This window comes from Epinephelus fuscoguttatus, linkage group LG20 (genome assembly GCF_011397635.1).
Source record: "Epinephelus fuscoguttatus linkage group LG20, E.fuscoguttatus.final_Chr_v1".
Lineage (NCBI taxonomy): Eukaryota > Metazoa > Chordata > Actinopteri > Perciformes > Serranidae > Epinephelus > Epinephelus fuscoguttatus.
Genome location: NC_064771.1, coordinates 1,527,514 through 1,543,267, shown reverse-complemented (window position 1 = coordinate 1,543,267; position 15,754 = coordinate 1,527,514). Strand labels below are relative to the sequence as shown.

The window sequence follows — 15,754 nt, the reverse complement described above, 5'->3', positions numbered from 1 at the left end:
TGGCATCTTTGTGTTGAAAGTGAAGTCTAAACTGTGTCCATATCCTCAGTGAGCCTTTTACAATCGGGTTATTTGTGAAATAATGTTTGCTCAGAGGTAGAGGAGCACACACTAGTGCCACTGGAGACATCGGTTGACATGAGAGGTCTTTGATTAGGGACCACATAGGGCCGTCCCCCGTTCTAAATGTAGACACCCAAAAGGTTATTTTGTGGATATTAGTAGCCCAATAATAAAAAAGAAAATTGGGTAAAGCAAGACCTCTGTCTCTCTTGTGCAGTTCTAGAAAGGCTTTATGTATTTGGGGGGTTGTTTTGTTCCAGACATATGAAGAAATATGTCTTATCTAAATCCTTAAAAAAAGATTTTGGAATGAAGACTGGCACTGTTTGGAAGAGATATAAAAATCTAGGCATGATTACCATTTTAATAGAATTGATCCTACCTGCTAAGGATAGGGGTAAATTTGACCACTGAGTCAGATCCTGTTTAGCTTTCTCTAGAGCTGCTTTAAAGTTAAATTTAAACAAGTCCTTGTATTCCCGAGTCACACACACACACCAAGATAAGTGAATGAATCACGAACAACCTTAAAGGGTATATATCATAATTTAAGTCTAAAGCTGCCTGATTAATTGGGAAGAGTCAGCTCTTTGTAAAATTGATCTTATATCCTGAGATATCACCAAAGTTTGAGATTGTATCTAAAATGCTGGGGATAGAAGTACGTGGCTCCGCTATAAGGAGTATAAGGTCATCTGCGTACCAAGCCAGTTTATGTATCTGTGCTCCTCTGTGTATGCCTATCATACTGGTGTTGGTCCTGAGGGAAATGGCTAAAGGCTCTATGGCAATATCGAAGAGGAGGGGACTCAAAGGACAGCCCTGCCGAGTCCCCCTGTGTAAGGAGAAATATCGGGATATTGTTTTGTTTGTATAGACAGCTGCCTGTGGTACTGAGTATAGCACTTTTATCCAGGTAATGAATGAAGGGCCAAATCCAAAGGCTTCCAAAGCTGAAAAAAGATATTCATATTCTATATGGTCAAAAGCTTTGTGGGCATCTAAAGATATAATTGCTTCCGGTGTCTTGTTCGTCTTGAAGGTATAAAGAATGTTAAATAACCACTGCAAATTGCCAAATGATTGTCTACCTGTGATAAAGCCTGACTGATCTGTATGAATTATTGTAGGCATAACAGACTCCAGCCGAATAGCTAGGGCTTTGGTGAGGATTTTATAATCGCGTCCTAGTAAACTCACTGGACGATAGGACACCAGACATGTTTTGAGCAGCCCATGTGCTCACCTAAACTCCCAGGGTCCCCCCCAAAAAGTTGAAAATGATTCTCCACAAATGTCTTGGGGCTCAACAGTCACTTCTCATAGCCCTTTTCCAGTTCCTACACCTAATCTTGAACCATTCAGGCCATTTCAAACAAAAATAAATAGGTTGGGGTACCAAAAAATTGGTTCTCAGCTGGAAACAAAAAAATTGGTTTCTCTTAACCTGGAGTCTGAACTGTGATGACATCAGTGGGCGTTATATTCTACAGGTTGGAAAGACAGGATAGAGAGGGTAACAGTGGGGATGTTAAGTGAGAAATCATAGGAAAAAAGAACATGCAGTGGTCTCATTAATAGTTCGTCCAGGTTTGTTTTTGGATAAGAACAAATATGTATAATAACAGAACAAAAACTAACAGGTAACCAGTGCAATCTGCCATCTTGCTACTACTATTTACATCCATTGTGCAGTGTACTCTGTTGATAACACATCCTCGATTAAAATGGTTCTGATCAAAACTGGTGGAAACACAGGCTGGTTCATTAGATAGCACCGAGGTTCCAAGAATCCTGAATGAAACAAGTTCAAGAAGAAGATTCTTGTGGTTATGAAGTTTCATTCAGCCACTTGTTAGGAACCACCTTTTTTAAGACATATAAAAGCTTCAAAATTCACAGTGGGTTATTTACTGACTTTTTTATGGTGTAAAACAAAATGCGAGTCTCCTCAGCTTGGATTAACCACAGACCTTATTTCAGACATCTAACCAAAAACCCATTCAAAAAAACATTGACTCTGAGACGAGGGAACCAGGAGTGGTAAAATTAATTTATGGGTTTTAAGACTCATCCCTGGGGCACTCTATTTGTGTAAGCTGAAAACCATTTCCCTCAGTTGAAACAAAGCTTTTATTTACATTTATTTCATAGATAAGAAACAATAAATTGTGAAGACAATAAAGCCCCCACAAAATAGCATTTTAAGTCCTGTGTGTGATTTATGCTGCTTTTTATGTAGAGAAAAACTCTGCTAGCTGCTAGTTTAATTTATGCAATGTAAAATGTCAAAGGCTTATGCTTATAACATTTGCATGTTGTATTTGTCAAGTATGAGCCACTTTTTGTCTATAGGCAAGGTATTACAATATATGCTATTTTTTATGTAATGGAGGAAAGTCAAATATAATTTATGAGCTGTCTAAGCTTTTTTTCAGGCCTTAAGTCATATTTGATTATTATGGTTAAAAGAGGTAGAGAGGCAACAGTTGGTATTCAGCAAAGAAAAAAACTGAGTACCTAAAATGTGAGAATCCTCTGCTGAGGGTATGCATATAATATTAACAATGTTCTACTGTGGGATGTTCTACTGAGTATGTTCACTATCGCTGTAAAGCATCTTGCATAAATTAACAGAATTAGTGTGGTTAAGAATCCTTCAGATTCTTAGACCTTCTCAGACCTTTGATGGATCAAAGGTTAAGAGTTTGAATTCATATCCATGTGAACTGAGACATTGTATCATAGTGCATTGTATTCCTTGCAGCCATGAGACCTCTCAGGCTTTATTTTTGGATGGTAGCATGTCATGGCATGTATCACCAGAATCTCTGAGGTCTCAGCCTTGGATTCAGCCTTTTTCTGCTCCATGTATGTTTGGATGTTTGGAATCCCCTACAGGTGGTTGACCTTTAAACAGCTGCTTATTTCAAATGTCTCAGGCTGGATATACAGAATCATAAATGAATATTTGTGTGAACAGGGATTTAATAAGTGTGTCAGCAGTCTGTAATTCATCGAATGACTTGGCATAGTCTTCTGTGTTAAGGACAGTACGTCCACAGAATATCACTTAATCAGAATACCCAACCTCTCTGTCCAGTATGAACACTGTTGCAGTGGTTGGATCAGTGAAGGACAGATGGAGGGAGGGATGTTACCCAATTTGTGGCTGTAGTCTTTATCAGCTCTCCAGGGAACAGTTTCTCAATCAGAGCAGCTGCCAGATCAGGCTCAGACGCAGTGATCAGTATCATACCATCTACTTATTGAGAAACCAGACAAACCTGGCACAAGGTTTCAGTACACTTATGATAGCTGCACTGACTGGGTCAAAGAGTTTATTACAGATGTTAAACAGTTGTATGAGTAAAGATTAGATTATGTTCCTCTCATTTCATTATGTACAAGGAGATACTGTACTGATGCAATGTGCAAACTGAGCAAGAGGAATGTTAAATCTGTTTCTAGATGAGGGACGGCTATGGTTCAAGAGGAGGAGTGGGTTGTCCACTCATCACAGTGTCGGTGGTTCGATCTCCACCTCCTTCTGTCCACATGTTGAAGTGTTCCTTGGCAATATACTGAACCTCAGATAGCGCTTGATGGTCTGGCCAGCACCTTGTGTGGTAGCCATTGGTGTGTGAATGGGTGAGTGAGCAGCAAAATCCTTGTAAAATGCTTTGGATACAAATGTAGACATTTACCATTTATATGCTGTATCTTTATTTGCATCAAAATACAAAAGGGATAGGCAACAATGGGTTTATGTGCTGGACTTTTTATTCAAGTGCAGCAATTAATGAGAAAAGTATTTAAAATCAGTCTTTGGTTCTCCCCTGCATTCACATCTGCATGAAAATGAATGACTTGTTCATGGCCTGTGCCCTAATTTCCCTCCAACTTTCATTGAAATCTACTAACAAAGAAAATTATGTTGGCTTAGATGCATCTGGGCAAATTTTCACCTTTGTTTAATCTCATTGTTCCATTTGTTACAACAGTAACTATTCCTGGCCATGGAACAGTGGACCAGCTCGTTACTCTTGCAGGGCTGCTGGAGGGGTTGTAGGAGTTTTCCCAACCAGTCTACATAAGTTTTGTGAACTTGGAGATAGCTTACAACCGCATCCCCCAGGGAGTCTTATGTGCTGTACTGTGGGAATACAGGGTACCAGGGTCATTGATATGAGCCATCTGGTCCCTGTACATCCAAAGTAAGAGTTATGTCCGTATACTCAGCGTTAAGTCAAACATGTTTTCAGTGGACGTTGGCCTCCTCCAGGGTTGTCCTTTGTTACGGATTCTGTTTGTGACATTCATGGACAGGATCTGAAGGCGCAGCCGGAGGGAGGAAGAGATCCGATTTGGGGACCTCAGAATTGCATCGCTGCTCATGGCAGATAAAATAGTTTTATTTGCTTCATCACACCATGACCTTAGGCACATACAGGGGCAGTTTGCAGCTGAGTGTGAAGCAGTCGGGTTGAGAGTCAGCACCTCCATGTCTAAGGCCATGGTTCAGCAGAGAACCATGGCCTCCATGTCTAAGGCCATGGTTCTCTGCTGAAAAATGGTGGATTGCCCCTTCTGAGTTGGGTGGGAGTTACTATCCCGAGCAAAGAAATTCAATTACATCAAAAAGAGCCAGTTTAGGTGGTTTAGGCATCTGATCAGGATGTCTCCTGGGCACCTCTCCTTAGAGGTGTTCTGGGAAGTGCTGGGAAGAGGAACGACTTGAGGCTTTGCTCAGCCTGCTGCCCCTGCAACCTGGCCCCAGATAAGGGGATAAAAAAAGATGGATGGATGGATGGATGGACATAGTTCCCCCAAAAATCCCCACTCAGACACCTACAAATTGGAACTTAAACTTTGTTTAATATGCCAGCAAAGGAAAATGTTTTAATCTGTAACATCCATTATAAATTGCATCTCTCTTCTCTGCATCTAAAGGCGAGGCTGAGCTGAGCAGGAGGGAGATGGCTGAGTCCGGTGGTGCTGAAGTCCAAATGACAGTGCATGGTATAAAAGCTCCCATCCATAGCCAGTTCCCAACGGAGGTCCAGCAGAAGAGGAACCCCTCTGAAACACCATCAAACACTGCCAGGACCAGCAGACCTGGATCCACAGGCAGGAGCTGCAAGATCAGAAACTACAGTGTTAAAGTCTGACATACTTATAATACAATCTGTCAGTACACTGCTTATGTGAGTCCTGATCAGCCTTTGTCAAGTCAAGTCAAATAACCCTTATGTCATAGTGCTGTCATTAGGATTATTGCCGTCAAAAATTCATAACAGCAAGCCTTCATTACAGCGGCATGGAGTGTGAAAGAGAGCGTCTAACCAAAGGAAGGTTTTTAATTGGACCTTCTTTCTTTTTATATACTTTATTAATCCCCCTGAGGGGAAATTCAGTTCAATTCAGTTTTTCCATAACACCCAAACTCAGTAATCTGCATTACATTTTGGAATATGAATGTATTATTACATTGTAGTAAACTCGCCTTTTTTTTCATGGGTTGCTTAACAGCAACAGATAATTATTTGCTAAACAGCATGATTAGATACCATTTTATTTTGTAATGTTTGGGTAATGACTTCTGCTCTGTTATAAATATGTTCTTACTTTAATAAAAATATTTTTGAAGCAACCAGTGTAACTGATGATGCAGAACACACAATAAAGATGTGCTTTATGTTCACATCAATCAGCAATTATATCATATATCATATCATATCATATATTATATTGAACACTTTGGGCCTACATCACAGATATGAATAAACTGAAACATTTCTCTGCCTTTTCTTCTCAGCCTCACAAAGCAGGCTGTGAATCTTTGTCATGTTCATACATGAACATTTCATAACTTCATACATGAACATTACATGACATTATACATGAACATGTCTTAACGTGGACATAAAGACCATCATCGGCACAAGCAACTGGCACACCACAGTATTCTGAATGACATGTCAGTCAGCCAATCACAAAGCAGGGTATGAGGCTTCATCCAATCACAAGAGAGGGGAGGGTGCTGTTCGGAGATAGGGTGATTAAAAGGCGGGTCCCAAATGATGACGTAACCTGGAGAGCTCGTGTGACTTCTTGGGGTTACTGGAGTTCATAATTTCAGATAGCATGATGTTCTCAGGGAAGTTTTTCTTCCCTACTGACCTACTGTAGTATCCAGATAAGCTTTAACAGAGCACACTGACCCTGTGATCAATACTGAAACAGACAGACGGGTCCACAGAAGCAGCCCTATGTTATTTATAGACTGACAAACACATTGGTGTACAAATTAAATTTGTTAATAATGTATGAAATAATGTATTAATGTATTAAATTTGAATTTGAATTTAAAATACTATAGAAATACTTTGCTTTATGGAAATGTATCGTTTAATACAAATGAATTTATAGCCCATGTTGTTTCATAGAACTTTGTTTCATGGTACGTTTAATATAAATACTTCACAGCCCATGTGCAGAATCACTGAAGAGTGGATTGTGAGTGGCAGCATTATTTCTGTATGAGGAGAGAGTCACCATAAAGAGAAATCAGATTTCTGAGACATCAGATTGCTTAACAGGTAAGGAGGGGGCATTTTCTGACAATATATTGAATGATGATAGTCCATTTGACTGGTGGTGGTTTGACAGTGGTTTTGCTCAGTGTTGAGGAGAAACTAGTTACATGTAAAGGAGTTACTTAATTACATTACAAAAGAAATTAATCTGTTACAGTTACTGAGAAACTATGAAATAAATTACAGTTACTCAAAATGTTGGTGATTACAAAGACGTAATATCTGAATATACCCCTTTTGGTAAAAGCTTGTATGAAGAATTTAATATTCCCTCTGTTCCTTTGCATCTTTTTGCTGTGCTGGAATGCATGGTAAAACCACAGGCTCTGACCGTGTACCAGACTCCATTAAAAAAAATGCTCACTTTTTTAAGTTGTTGTTTGGTTAGGGCCAGGCTAAAGGGGCTGGGTCACTGATTCTGATGGGTCACAGAATTTGGTGTAACAGCTTCTTTTGGCAGAGTGTATTTCCAGCATTTTTCAGCTTTACTGCCCAGTTAAAACATCTGTTAGAAAAGTCATCAAAAATTAATCAAATGTAATAAGTTACAGTACTTTACTTAAGTACAACATTGAATATCTTGTCAACATTTGGAGGGATGGCACCAAATTTTGTACAGAAAGCTTATTCATTTTTCCCAACAGTGTATTCCAATCATTTAACATGATTGGAATACACTGGACAGTCCATGGACACATCATGTGCAGTGATATTTCATCAAAATCACTTTATGGCATTTAAAATTTGGCCAAAAATAAACCACTTGCACGAACTAACCAGCATGCAAGACGGATTAAAAACTGAGGCTTCTTTCAACTCCAGGATTTCATCTTCAACTCTAATCTTTTAACTTTTCGAACATCAAAGGGTAAGTTTAAAAAATCCTATAACTCTAAGTCACTCTGAGAGGCTTTAGGAAAATATTTGTGGCTTCTTGGAGGGTAAAAAAGGCGCCCAAACAAAACAAAGCAAAATAAGACAAAAAACAGTCACACCCTCAATAAAGAACAGTTACTTATCATTATTAACATTAGCATGCTGATGTGAGCAGTTGGCCCAGCGCAACGCCTTGCCCATACAGCTTCATGGACGCGGTGGTGGCTCTTGCTAGATTGACGCCCACATCGCAAGACGGAAAGTATGAAGTTTCTACCTGATCATTGCTTCCGTGCAATGTTTCTCGATACCATCATGACACCCGAGACTTACAAGTCGGATGCTTTCCAAAAGAATCCACCTTTAAAGTTTTAGAATAGACACATTATGCAAAGGAATAGCCCCTGAGAGCTGCACAGTTACATTTTGATTTGATTTAAATGTTGTCACATGTGGCGACCGCCACACTTCGGCTTCATCTTCCAGCTACTTTTCACGTCATCTGTCGTCTGATGCAGCTGTGGCTTGCAGGTAGATTTTGTTTAACTGGGAGCCCACCGTCTTTGCCTTAAACGGCTTTTGATTGGCGTATTTTGGCATTCTTAACCCCTGATGCCTAAATTAACCAATCCAACCAACGAACTAAACAAGTACTGGCCAATCAGAGGGAGAGTAGGGCGGGCCGTGCCGTCGCCACCCTAAGAAAAAAAACTCGTCCTGTGGGGCGGGGCGGTGGGGCAGACTGTGGGGGCCGAGATGAGAATCAGCTTGAACTCCAGTAACCCTGACTCATTATTTGTCTCTCTCTCTCTGTGTGACTACCGGGTGTTCAACGAATTACTCCATCACTGGCTGGATCCGAGAGCCCTGCCTCTTCTCTCATTGGACTGCACGGCCAAGCCAAGCTGTCAGGCCATGTGGCGTGGCTAGGCACAATGTGAGACATTTAAATTCATCAAAGATACACGGAGGCTAACGTTATCCGTATCGAGAGTGAAAGCTCAGAGGCAGGCATTCCTCCCCACAGTCAGAGGAACAGCACCTGGACGACACAGGTAATCTTCTTTCGCTAACAATTATTAGCAGCTGTTGTCGTCACCACTAGTTTGTGTGACTTTATTTTTTGTGCGGAAGATCAGCAATAGGTAACACTAAAAATCTGCCTGTTTTACATGTCATTGCTGTTAATAACACTGGGTTGTGACGGCGTTATATCCAAAAGTAAATAGTAACTGAACTGACAGTATGATATAACATTTTTTTCTTAAATTACGCTTGTATTCGGCACTACATTAGCTACATCCCGTATCGGCAGCAGCTTCCATGAGGTGTAACTTGTAAGAATGGTTGCCATTGTTTGTCTGTGGCCTCTGGATGGAGATAAAGATGTTGGTTATCAAAATTATTTTACAGCAGCTCTGATGTTACATATTCTCAAAATGTTAGGCGTTGTGTTTGATAATGAAGAGCGCTATAAATTGCCACACACACACACACACACACACACACACACACACACACTAATAACCCGAAGATTTTTGCTTCAACGCACTTCTGTAATATTGTACTGTAATTAAAATACTGAGGATGTGGATGTCAGATGCTGCACTGGTAGGCTGCACTGTACTGATGATTAGCCATGATTAGGGACCGTTTTTTACTTATCAGAGGAGGGGGTGAATGGGATGTGATTTCCTTTTGTAATTATGTTTTATTATTATTTATTTTGACTCTCCTAGAAGCTACAAATATTTTTCCTTGAGCCTTTTTGAGGCGTAAAATGTGTGACCCTTTCTACACCATAAATTTGCTATAGATTTTTTTTTTTATAATACCCTTTGATGATTGAGGGTTAAAAGTTTGCAGCTAAAGATGAAATCCTGGAGTAACGTTGCAGTGATATACCTGTTTCAAGGTGTACTGTGGTATAAAAAGAGCAACGTAAACAGTATGATGGTTATCATACTGTTTACATTACTCTTTTTATACCATAAACACATCATACTGTTTACATTGCTCTTCTAAGGTATTGCAAAAAAGTGAAACTGAACAGCAAATCTTAAGTTACTTATAAAAGGGAGACTCTTTAGACATACTTACATTAATAAAAAATGTTTCAACTTTAAAATATAGTAGTAAAGGGTTTGCTAAAAAAAAAAGAAGCCATTTTTCATTTCTTTAAGGGTCATTGTAACGGATAAAAACAATAGTTCTGTAATACCGTGATAGTGTGATATTTTCTGAGATGGTTATCATATTGTGAAAATCTCATACTGTTGCAACCCTTGTCATGCATGCTGGTTTGTTTGTGCAAGTTGTTTATTTTTGGCCAAATTTTGAATGAGATGTAGAATAAAGTGATTTTGATGAAATATAACTATTTTAACTCAGATTTGGATTTTTTTTTTTTGCTCTGACTAAAGAGTTTGTCGTACATTATATGTCTATAGACCTTCGGAAGTTTGAAAATTCAAAGATAATGTCTATTTTAACAGTTTCTGACTATGATATATGGTGTATGCCTTTCAGAATAACCTGCGGACGATTTGGAAGGCATGTTTTCTATAAAAATCTGCGGTAAAACAAATACAAAATGCAACCATTTAAATGTGTATGCCCCTTCCCTAAGCCAAGATAAAAAACACAAGTAATTCTCCAGTGCTTAAAAATTATTTGACATGCCACCACATTTTTTGCATCACCCCCTCCTCCCTCATAAGTAACAAACGGTCCCTTACTATCCTTACAGGAAGGCCTTTTGCCAGTGTGATGACTTGCAGGTCAGTGAGGCCACCAGCCATCCTAAATCTTTGATGCACAAATTGAAATGAGAGGGAATGGCAGATTCATTCTTCATGCCCTGATTGTGAACTCATTGTTTCCTTCTTCTGATTTGAAGGGGGCTGTTACTTGCTGTGAGTTACTGTAGGGCCATATGAAGGGTATTGTATTGAGATGAATAAGTATCTAATATTCCGTCTTGTGTAGTGACTGACTGGTGACTACAACATGGTTAAGTTCAACTTAAGTTAAAGAAAATGGGTACATAAAAGCAAGAATAAATTCAGTGTAGTTTGCTGACTTTTACATATGGTTGAGGAATTTGCTGAGTGTGTGGTGGAGAGGGCTGATGATGAAAGGACACTGACAGGCAATCATCTTCCTTTCCAACCACATGATCAACTTGGCTTGTCTGTGAGGCTCAGATGTCATATAAACTGATTAGAAAGTGTTGATCACAAATTAAACAGCAAAGCATCAGAACTAACAAAGTAAGTTACTGATGCAAGACAAATTAAAGGAAAACCGACATAAAGTGTCTTAAGTTAGCTATTAGGCCACAACAGCTTCACTACACCTTGGCATTGATCCTCCAGATCTGTGGAGCTCTACTGGAGATAACCCCTCAGCTTGTGCTTTGATGATTATGGTGGAGAGTGCTGTATGACATCAGTCAAAAATCTCCCATATGTGTTCAACTGGGTTGAGATCTGATGATGAATCATTTTTATACGTCACAGAGCATGACTGGATTTTAGCTGCTCAATTGTGTCATGCAGTGCACCTGTGTCCTCTCATGTCAGACAGAACAAGGCCTCTCTACAAACCAGGAACAAGTTTGTCCTCTTCATGTAGAGGAAAAGGATCATGTCAGGTCTTGTGTGGTGCTGCTGGATGAGCTAAGCAGTATATTATCCAGAATAGCAATGCTGTTCAGAATGCTGTAAGGGATGACTTAAGAGAACATGCAAACAGTCATCCTTGTTGAATATCGTTTGGAATTATGTCCAGTACAGCATGAGGCAGCAGTGGGGCAGACCCAGTTCATAGAGTACTGAGTAACTGTGCAGTGTGTGTGTTGACCAGCCCAGCCTGCTGTTAGCAGATAGTCTCTTACTGGCTTTGGTCATGTACAGAGTGTTAATGTGTAATATGGGTCAGGTAAGGCTAGATATTGTACTGAGGGTGCTATATTAGGTCTAATCCCAGGCCAGTGTATTCTAGAGTCAAAATCCCTTCAGCTACTGAGCCACAGGAAGAACCAGGTCAGCCTGTCAAACCGTGACTATCCTGTCTCTACTTGGGCCGTGTTCTTCAAATGTGTCTGAAAGGGATAGTTAACCGTAAATTTACCTGTTGTGCTATTTATCAGTTGGGATCATTTTTAGAGGCGTGAATCACCAGAGGACCCATGATACGATATTATCACAATACTTAGGTCATGATACGATTCTACTATGATATGAAATGTATTGCAATAAAATATAATGCGATATATGTGTGATATGTGATTACCTTTTTTTCCAACTGCAAATTTTTTCCGCAAAGGAAAACTTTAGCCCCTTTTACACTGCCAGATTTCCTGCGAATGTTAGGCCGTTTTGCCAGCAAGCTTATTAATAAATTATTAATATTACAAATTGAAATTATATAAATCTATATATATATATATATGTGTGTGTATATATATATTTATTACACGGCTCTATTAAATGCTGTATTCTGATTGGTCAGTAGCGGCATTCTGCAGTCTGATATTACTGTGTAATGACCGCTGCTAGTAGCAACGGTCATTACACACAGTTGCTATGTAGCCCAGCGTTGCTAGGGATGCTGCCCTGCAACACTGCAGCTGTCAAACAACTTCCGAGGGAAAAAACAAACAGAAGTGGCTGATTTTAACGGATGCCGCTGAAGAAAAAGAATACCTACGGACTTTCTCTGCCAAAAACAAAAGAAGACAGATTTGAATACACACTCAGCAGTCATGCTTAATGACATTTTACGCGAGTTTTATGCCTCGGTTCAGTCCACTAAGCCTGGGTGAGTACAAAACTTTCATATGTATTTCATATATATATATATATATATATATATATATAAGTTTTGTACTTTATATGTATGTATATGTATGTGTATATATATATATATATATATATACATACACACACACATATGTATATGTATGTATATATATATATATATGTGTGTGTGTGTGTGTATGTATATATATATATATATATATATCAGTATGATATATATATATATAAACTATATATATATATGGATATATATATATATATATATATATATATATATGTATATGTATGTATGTATGTGTGTATGTATGTATATATATATATATATATATATATATATATATATATATATTTATTTATTACACGGCATTGTCAAATGCTCGATCCTGATTGGTCAATTACAACATTCTACGGTCTGTTATTTCTGAATAGCAGACCGTTGCTATGAATAGCAGACCGTTGTTAAGGACGCTTCTGATTGATTCGGGCGAATCACGTCATGTCAATCCGCAGAAAGACGTTTATACCTGCGGCAAGAAATCGTTAATTTTCTGTTGTTTTCTGTTGCTCCATCAAAAATGGAATATTTTTCCAAAATCAATTTTAATATAGTTGGAGAAAACGAAACATTGGATTCATGGTTGATGGCTGACCAGTCCCCGGTAAAGAAAAGAAGAAGAGAGGAAACCAGCGAAGAGAAAGAAAGAGAGGTGAAAAGACACAAGGAATTAGATGACACCGAATTTTACAAAATTTAGGAAGTCAAAATTGAAGTTAATACAAAACGGAACACGGCATGGGCCATGAGTGTGTTTAAAGACTGGCTAATTGAAAAGAAAATGTCAACAAACTTTGACAGTTATTCCGCAGAAAACCTCAACCAGGTGCTGCGATCATTTTATGCATCTGTTCAAAACTCCAGCGGCAAGACCTACTCAGTTGCCAGTTACATTGCAATTAGGGCTGGGATATCTCAACATTTCTCAAAATTTGATATTATGAACTGTGCTACTTTCAAGTCCAGCAACGGGGTATTTAAATCAGTCATTAAAACCCTCCGTAAAAACGGGAAAGACGTCAGCCAGCATCACCCTCCCATCTCAGCAACAGATTTGCGGCTCCTCAGGTGCTCAGAGGCGTTGTCCCCACACACAGCGGTCGGACTGGTCCGAAAAGTGTGGTTCAATGTACAGCTGCATCTCGCAAGACGGGGGAGAGAAGGCAATCGAGACCTGACAAGAGACTCTTTCATTGTGAAAGAGGATGAGAATGGTAACGAGTATATTTCTCTCGCCCACAACGCTGAGACAAAAAACCACAAAGATGCCAAAGATCCATGCAAAGAAAATTACAGAGGATGCATCTTTGCTGAGCCTGACAATCCAAACTGCCCCGTTGCCAGTTTCAAGAAATCTCTATCCCTGTGCCCTCCCGACGCTGAAGCGTTTTACCTTCATCCACTAAGAAAGGATCAACAGCTACTGAAGAGGCAAGCAGTGTGGTACTCTCGTGAACCCATGGGGCACAATTACCTCGGGCAAATGTTACCCCAAATCAGCCAGGCAGCCGGGCTTTCTAAGAGATACACAAATCACAGCTTGAGGAACACAGCTGTCCACCTCCTCTCTCAGGCAGGTCTGGCAAGTAGGGAGATTATGTTTGTGACAGGGCACAGATGTGAGAGCAGTCTGAGAAGCTACTGGGCTCCGACCAGTACAGATCGGGAAAAGTGAAGCAAGATCCTGTCCTCTAATTCTGGCAGCAGCAGCAGATCGGGTGAGTGCCTCTCTTAAAGCGTTAGTGATGAGATAATATTGAGAGCAGTTGTAACGGTGAAAAACTGTTTCTAGGTATGTCAGCTGCAGGGCCACAGCAGGGAGGAAATATGGACATGAATGAGGACAGAGACGTCAGCATCAATATTCCCAAGGACGCCCCATTCACCTTGTCCCACGTCACAATCAATGGAAACGTTCAGTTTAATGTGAATTACAAATAAGCTAATCTTCGCTTCAGAGTTACCGTTGCTTTCCGTTACTGTTTCAACCGTAGAAAGGAACGGACTATTTTTTCAAGCGGATGCAATGAAAACTTTTGTAAATCAATAAAATCATATTTAGATAAGCATTTGATGTCAAACTTTTGATTTCTTTAGTGAGTAGCGGTGTAATAAGCGGGATAATGTAGAGCGAGCCGGTCACTATAGAGAAATAAACCCCGGTGATGCAGGACCCCGACGCGAAGCGGAGGGGTTTATTTCTCTATAGTGACCGGCTCGCTCTACATTATCCCTTACATGTGTGTGTGTGTGTGTGTGTATATATACATATATATATATATATATATATATATATATATAATGTGTGTGTAATGACCGCTGCTAGTAGCAACTGTCATTACACACAGTTGCTATGTAGCCCGGCGTTGCTATAGGGACGCTGCCCTGACAACAGTTACTTTTTTTTATCGGGCTAAAGTAGCCGTTACCGCTTACAAAATAATAATTTACAAAATACAAAGATGGACTATTTTCATGATATAACTTTTAATATATTTGGTGAGCATGAAAATCTTGAGACATGGTTACTGGCTGAAGATGAGAAGAATGCCGGAGAAGAGGGATGCTCAGAGGCGCACGGGAAAGAGAGGAGACACAAGATTGTGGATGACAGGGAGGTTGATCGCATCGAAGAAGAAAGACATGAACTAAACACCAAACGGAGCACTTTATGGGGCTTGAAGGTGTTTAATGACTGGCTGAATGAGAAGAAAATGACAACAGATTTAGACAGTTATGGGTCAGAAGAGCTAAACCAAGTGCTGCGATCCTTTTATCCATCGGTGCAAAACTCTAACGGTCAAACCTACTCCGTTGCCAGTTATATCTCACTCAGGGGTGCTATTTGTCAGCACTTCTCAAAGTTTGACATCATGAACAGTGCTGCCTTCAAATCTAGCAATGGGGTATTTAAATCAGTAATAAAAAAACTCCGCAAAAACGGGAAGGACATGAGTCACCACCATCCCCCGATCTCAGCTACAGATATGCAGCTGCTCAGGTGCTCAGAGGTGCTGTCTCCGCACACAGCTGTCGGGTTGGTCCGAAAAGTGTGGTTTGATGTGCAGCTGCATTTGGCAAGACGAGGGAGAGAGGGCAACAGAGACTTGAAAAGAGACTCTTTTGTTTTGAAAAAGGATGAGAACGGTCTTGAGTATATAACCCTCGCTCACAACGCTGAGACCAAGAATCATAAAGATGCAAAAGATCCCTGTAAAGAAAATTACAGAGGTTTCATCTTTGCTGAGCCCGACAACCCAAACTGCGCCGTCTCCAGTTTTAAGAAATATCTCTCCCTTTGCCCTCCTGACGCAAACGCTTTTTACCTTCACCCATTA

General features: G+C 39.8%; 2 protein-coding genes across 8 annotated transcripts in view; both read left to right on the top strand.

The window, feature by feature from the left end:
- Positions 1-5,739, top strand: part of ccdc57 (coiled-coil domain containing 57) — a 148,179-nt gene extending 142,440 nt beyond the window's left edge. For 2 of the 7 annotated variants that reach the window (XM_049563881.1, XM_049563882.1), the window contains exon 17: positions 5,017-5,739. In XM_049563881.1, coding sequence (XP_049419838.1) covers positions 5,017-5,234 — 218 coding nt within the window. In that variant the 3' untranslated portion in view covers positions 5,235-5,739. Of the gene's footprint in view, positions 1-3,534; positions 3,715-5,016 lie in introns of all 7 variants that reach the window. The other 5 variants (XM_049563886.1, XM_049563880.1, XR_007448177.1 and 2 more) reach the window with 4 other exon arrangements.
- A 2,560-nt stretch (positions 5,740-8,299) lies between these two features.
- Positions 8,300-15,754, top strand: part of fasn (fatty acid synthase) — a 96,386-nt gene continuing 88,931 nt past the window's right edge. Inside the window, exon 1 of the mRNA XM_049563855.1 lies at positions 8,300-8,593. The gene's annotated coding sequence lies outside the window, so the exon portion shown is untranslated. The remainder of the gene's footprint in view (positions 8,594-15,754) is intronic.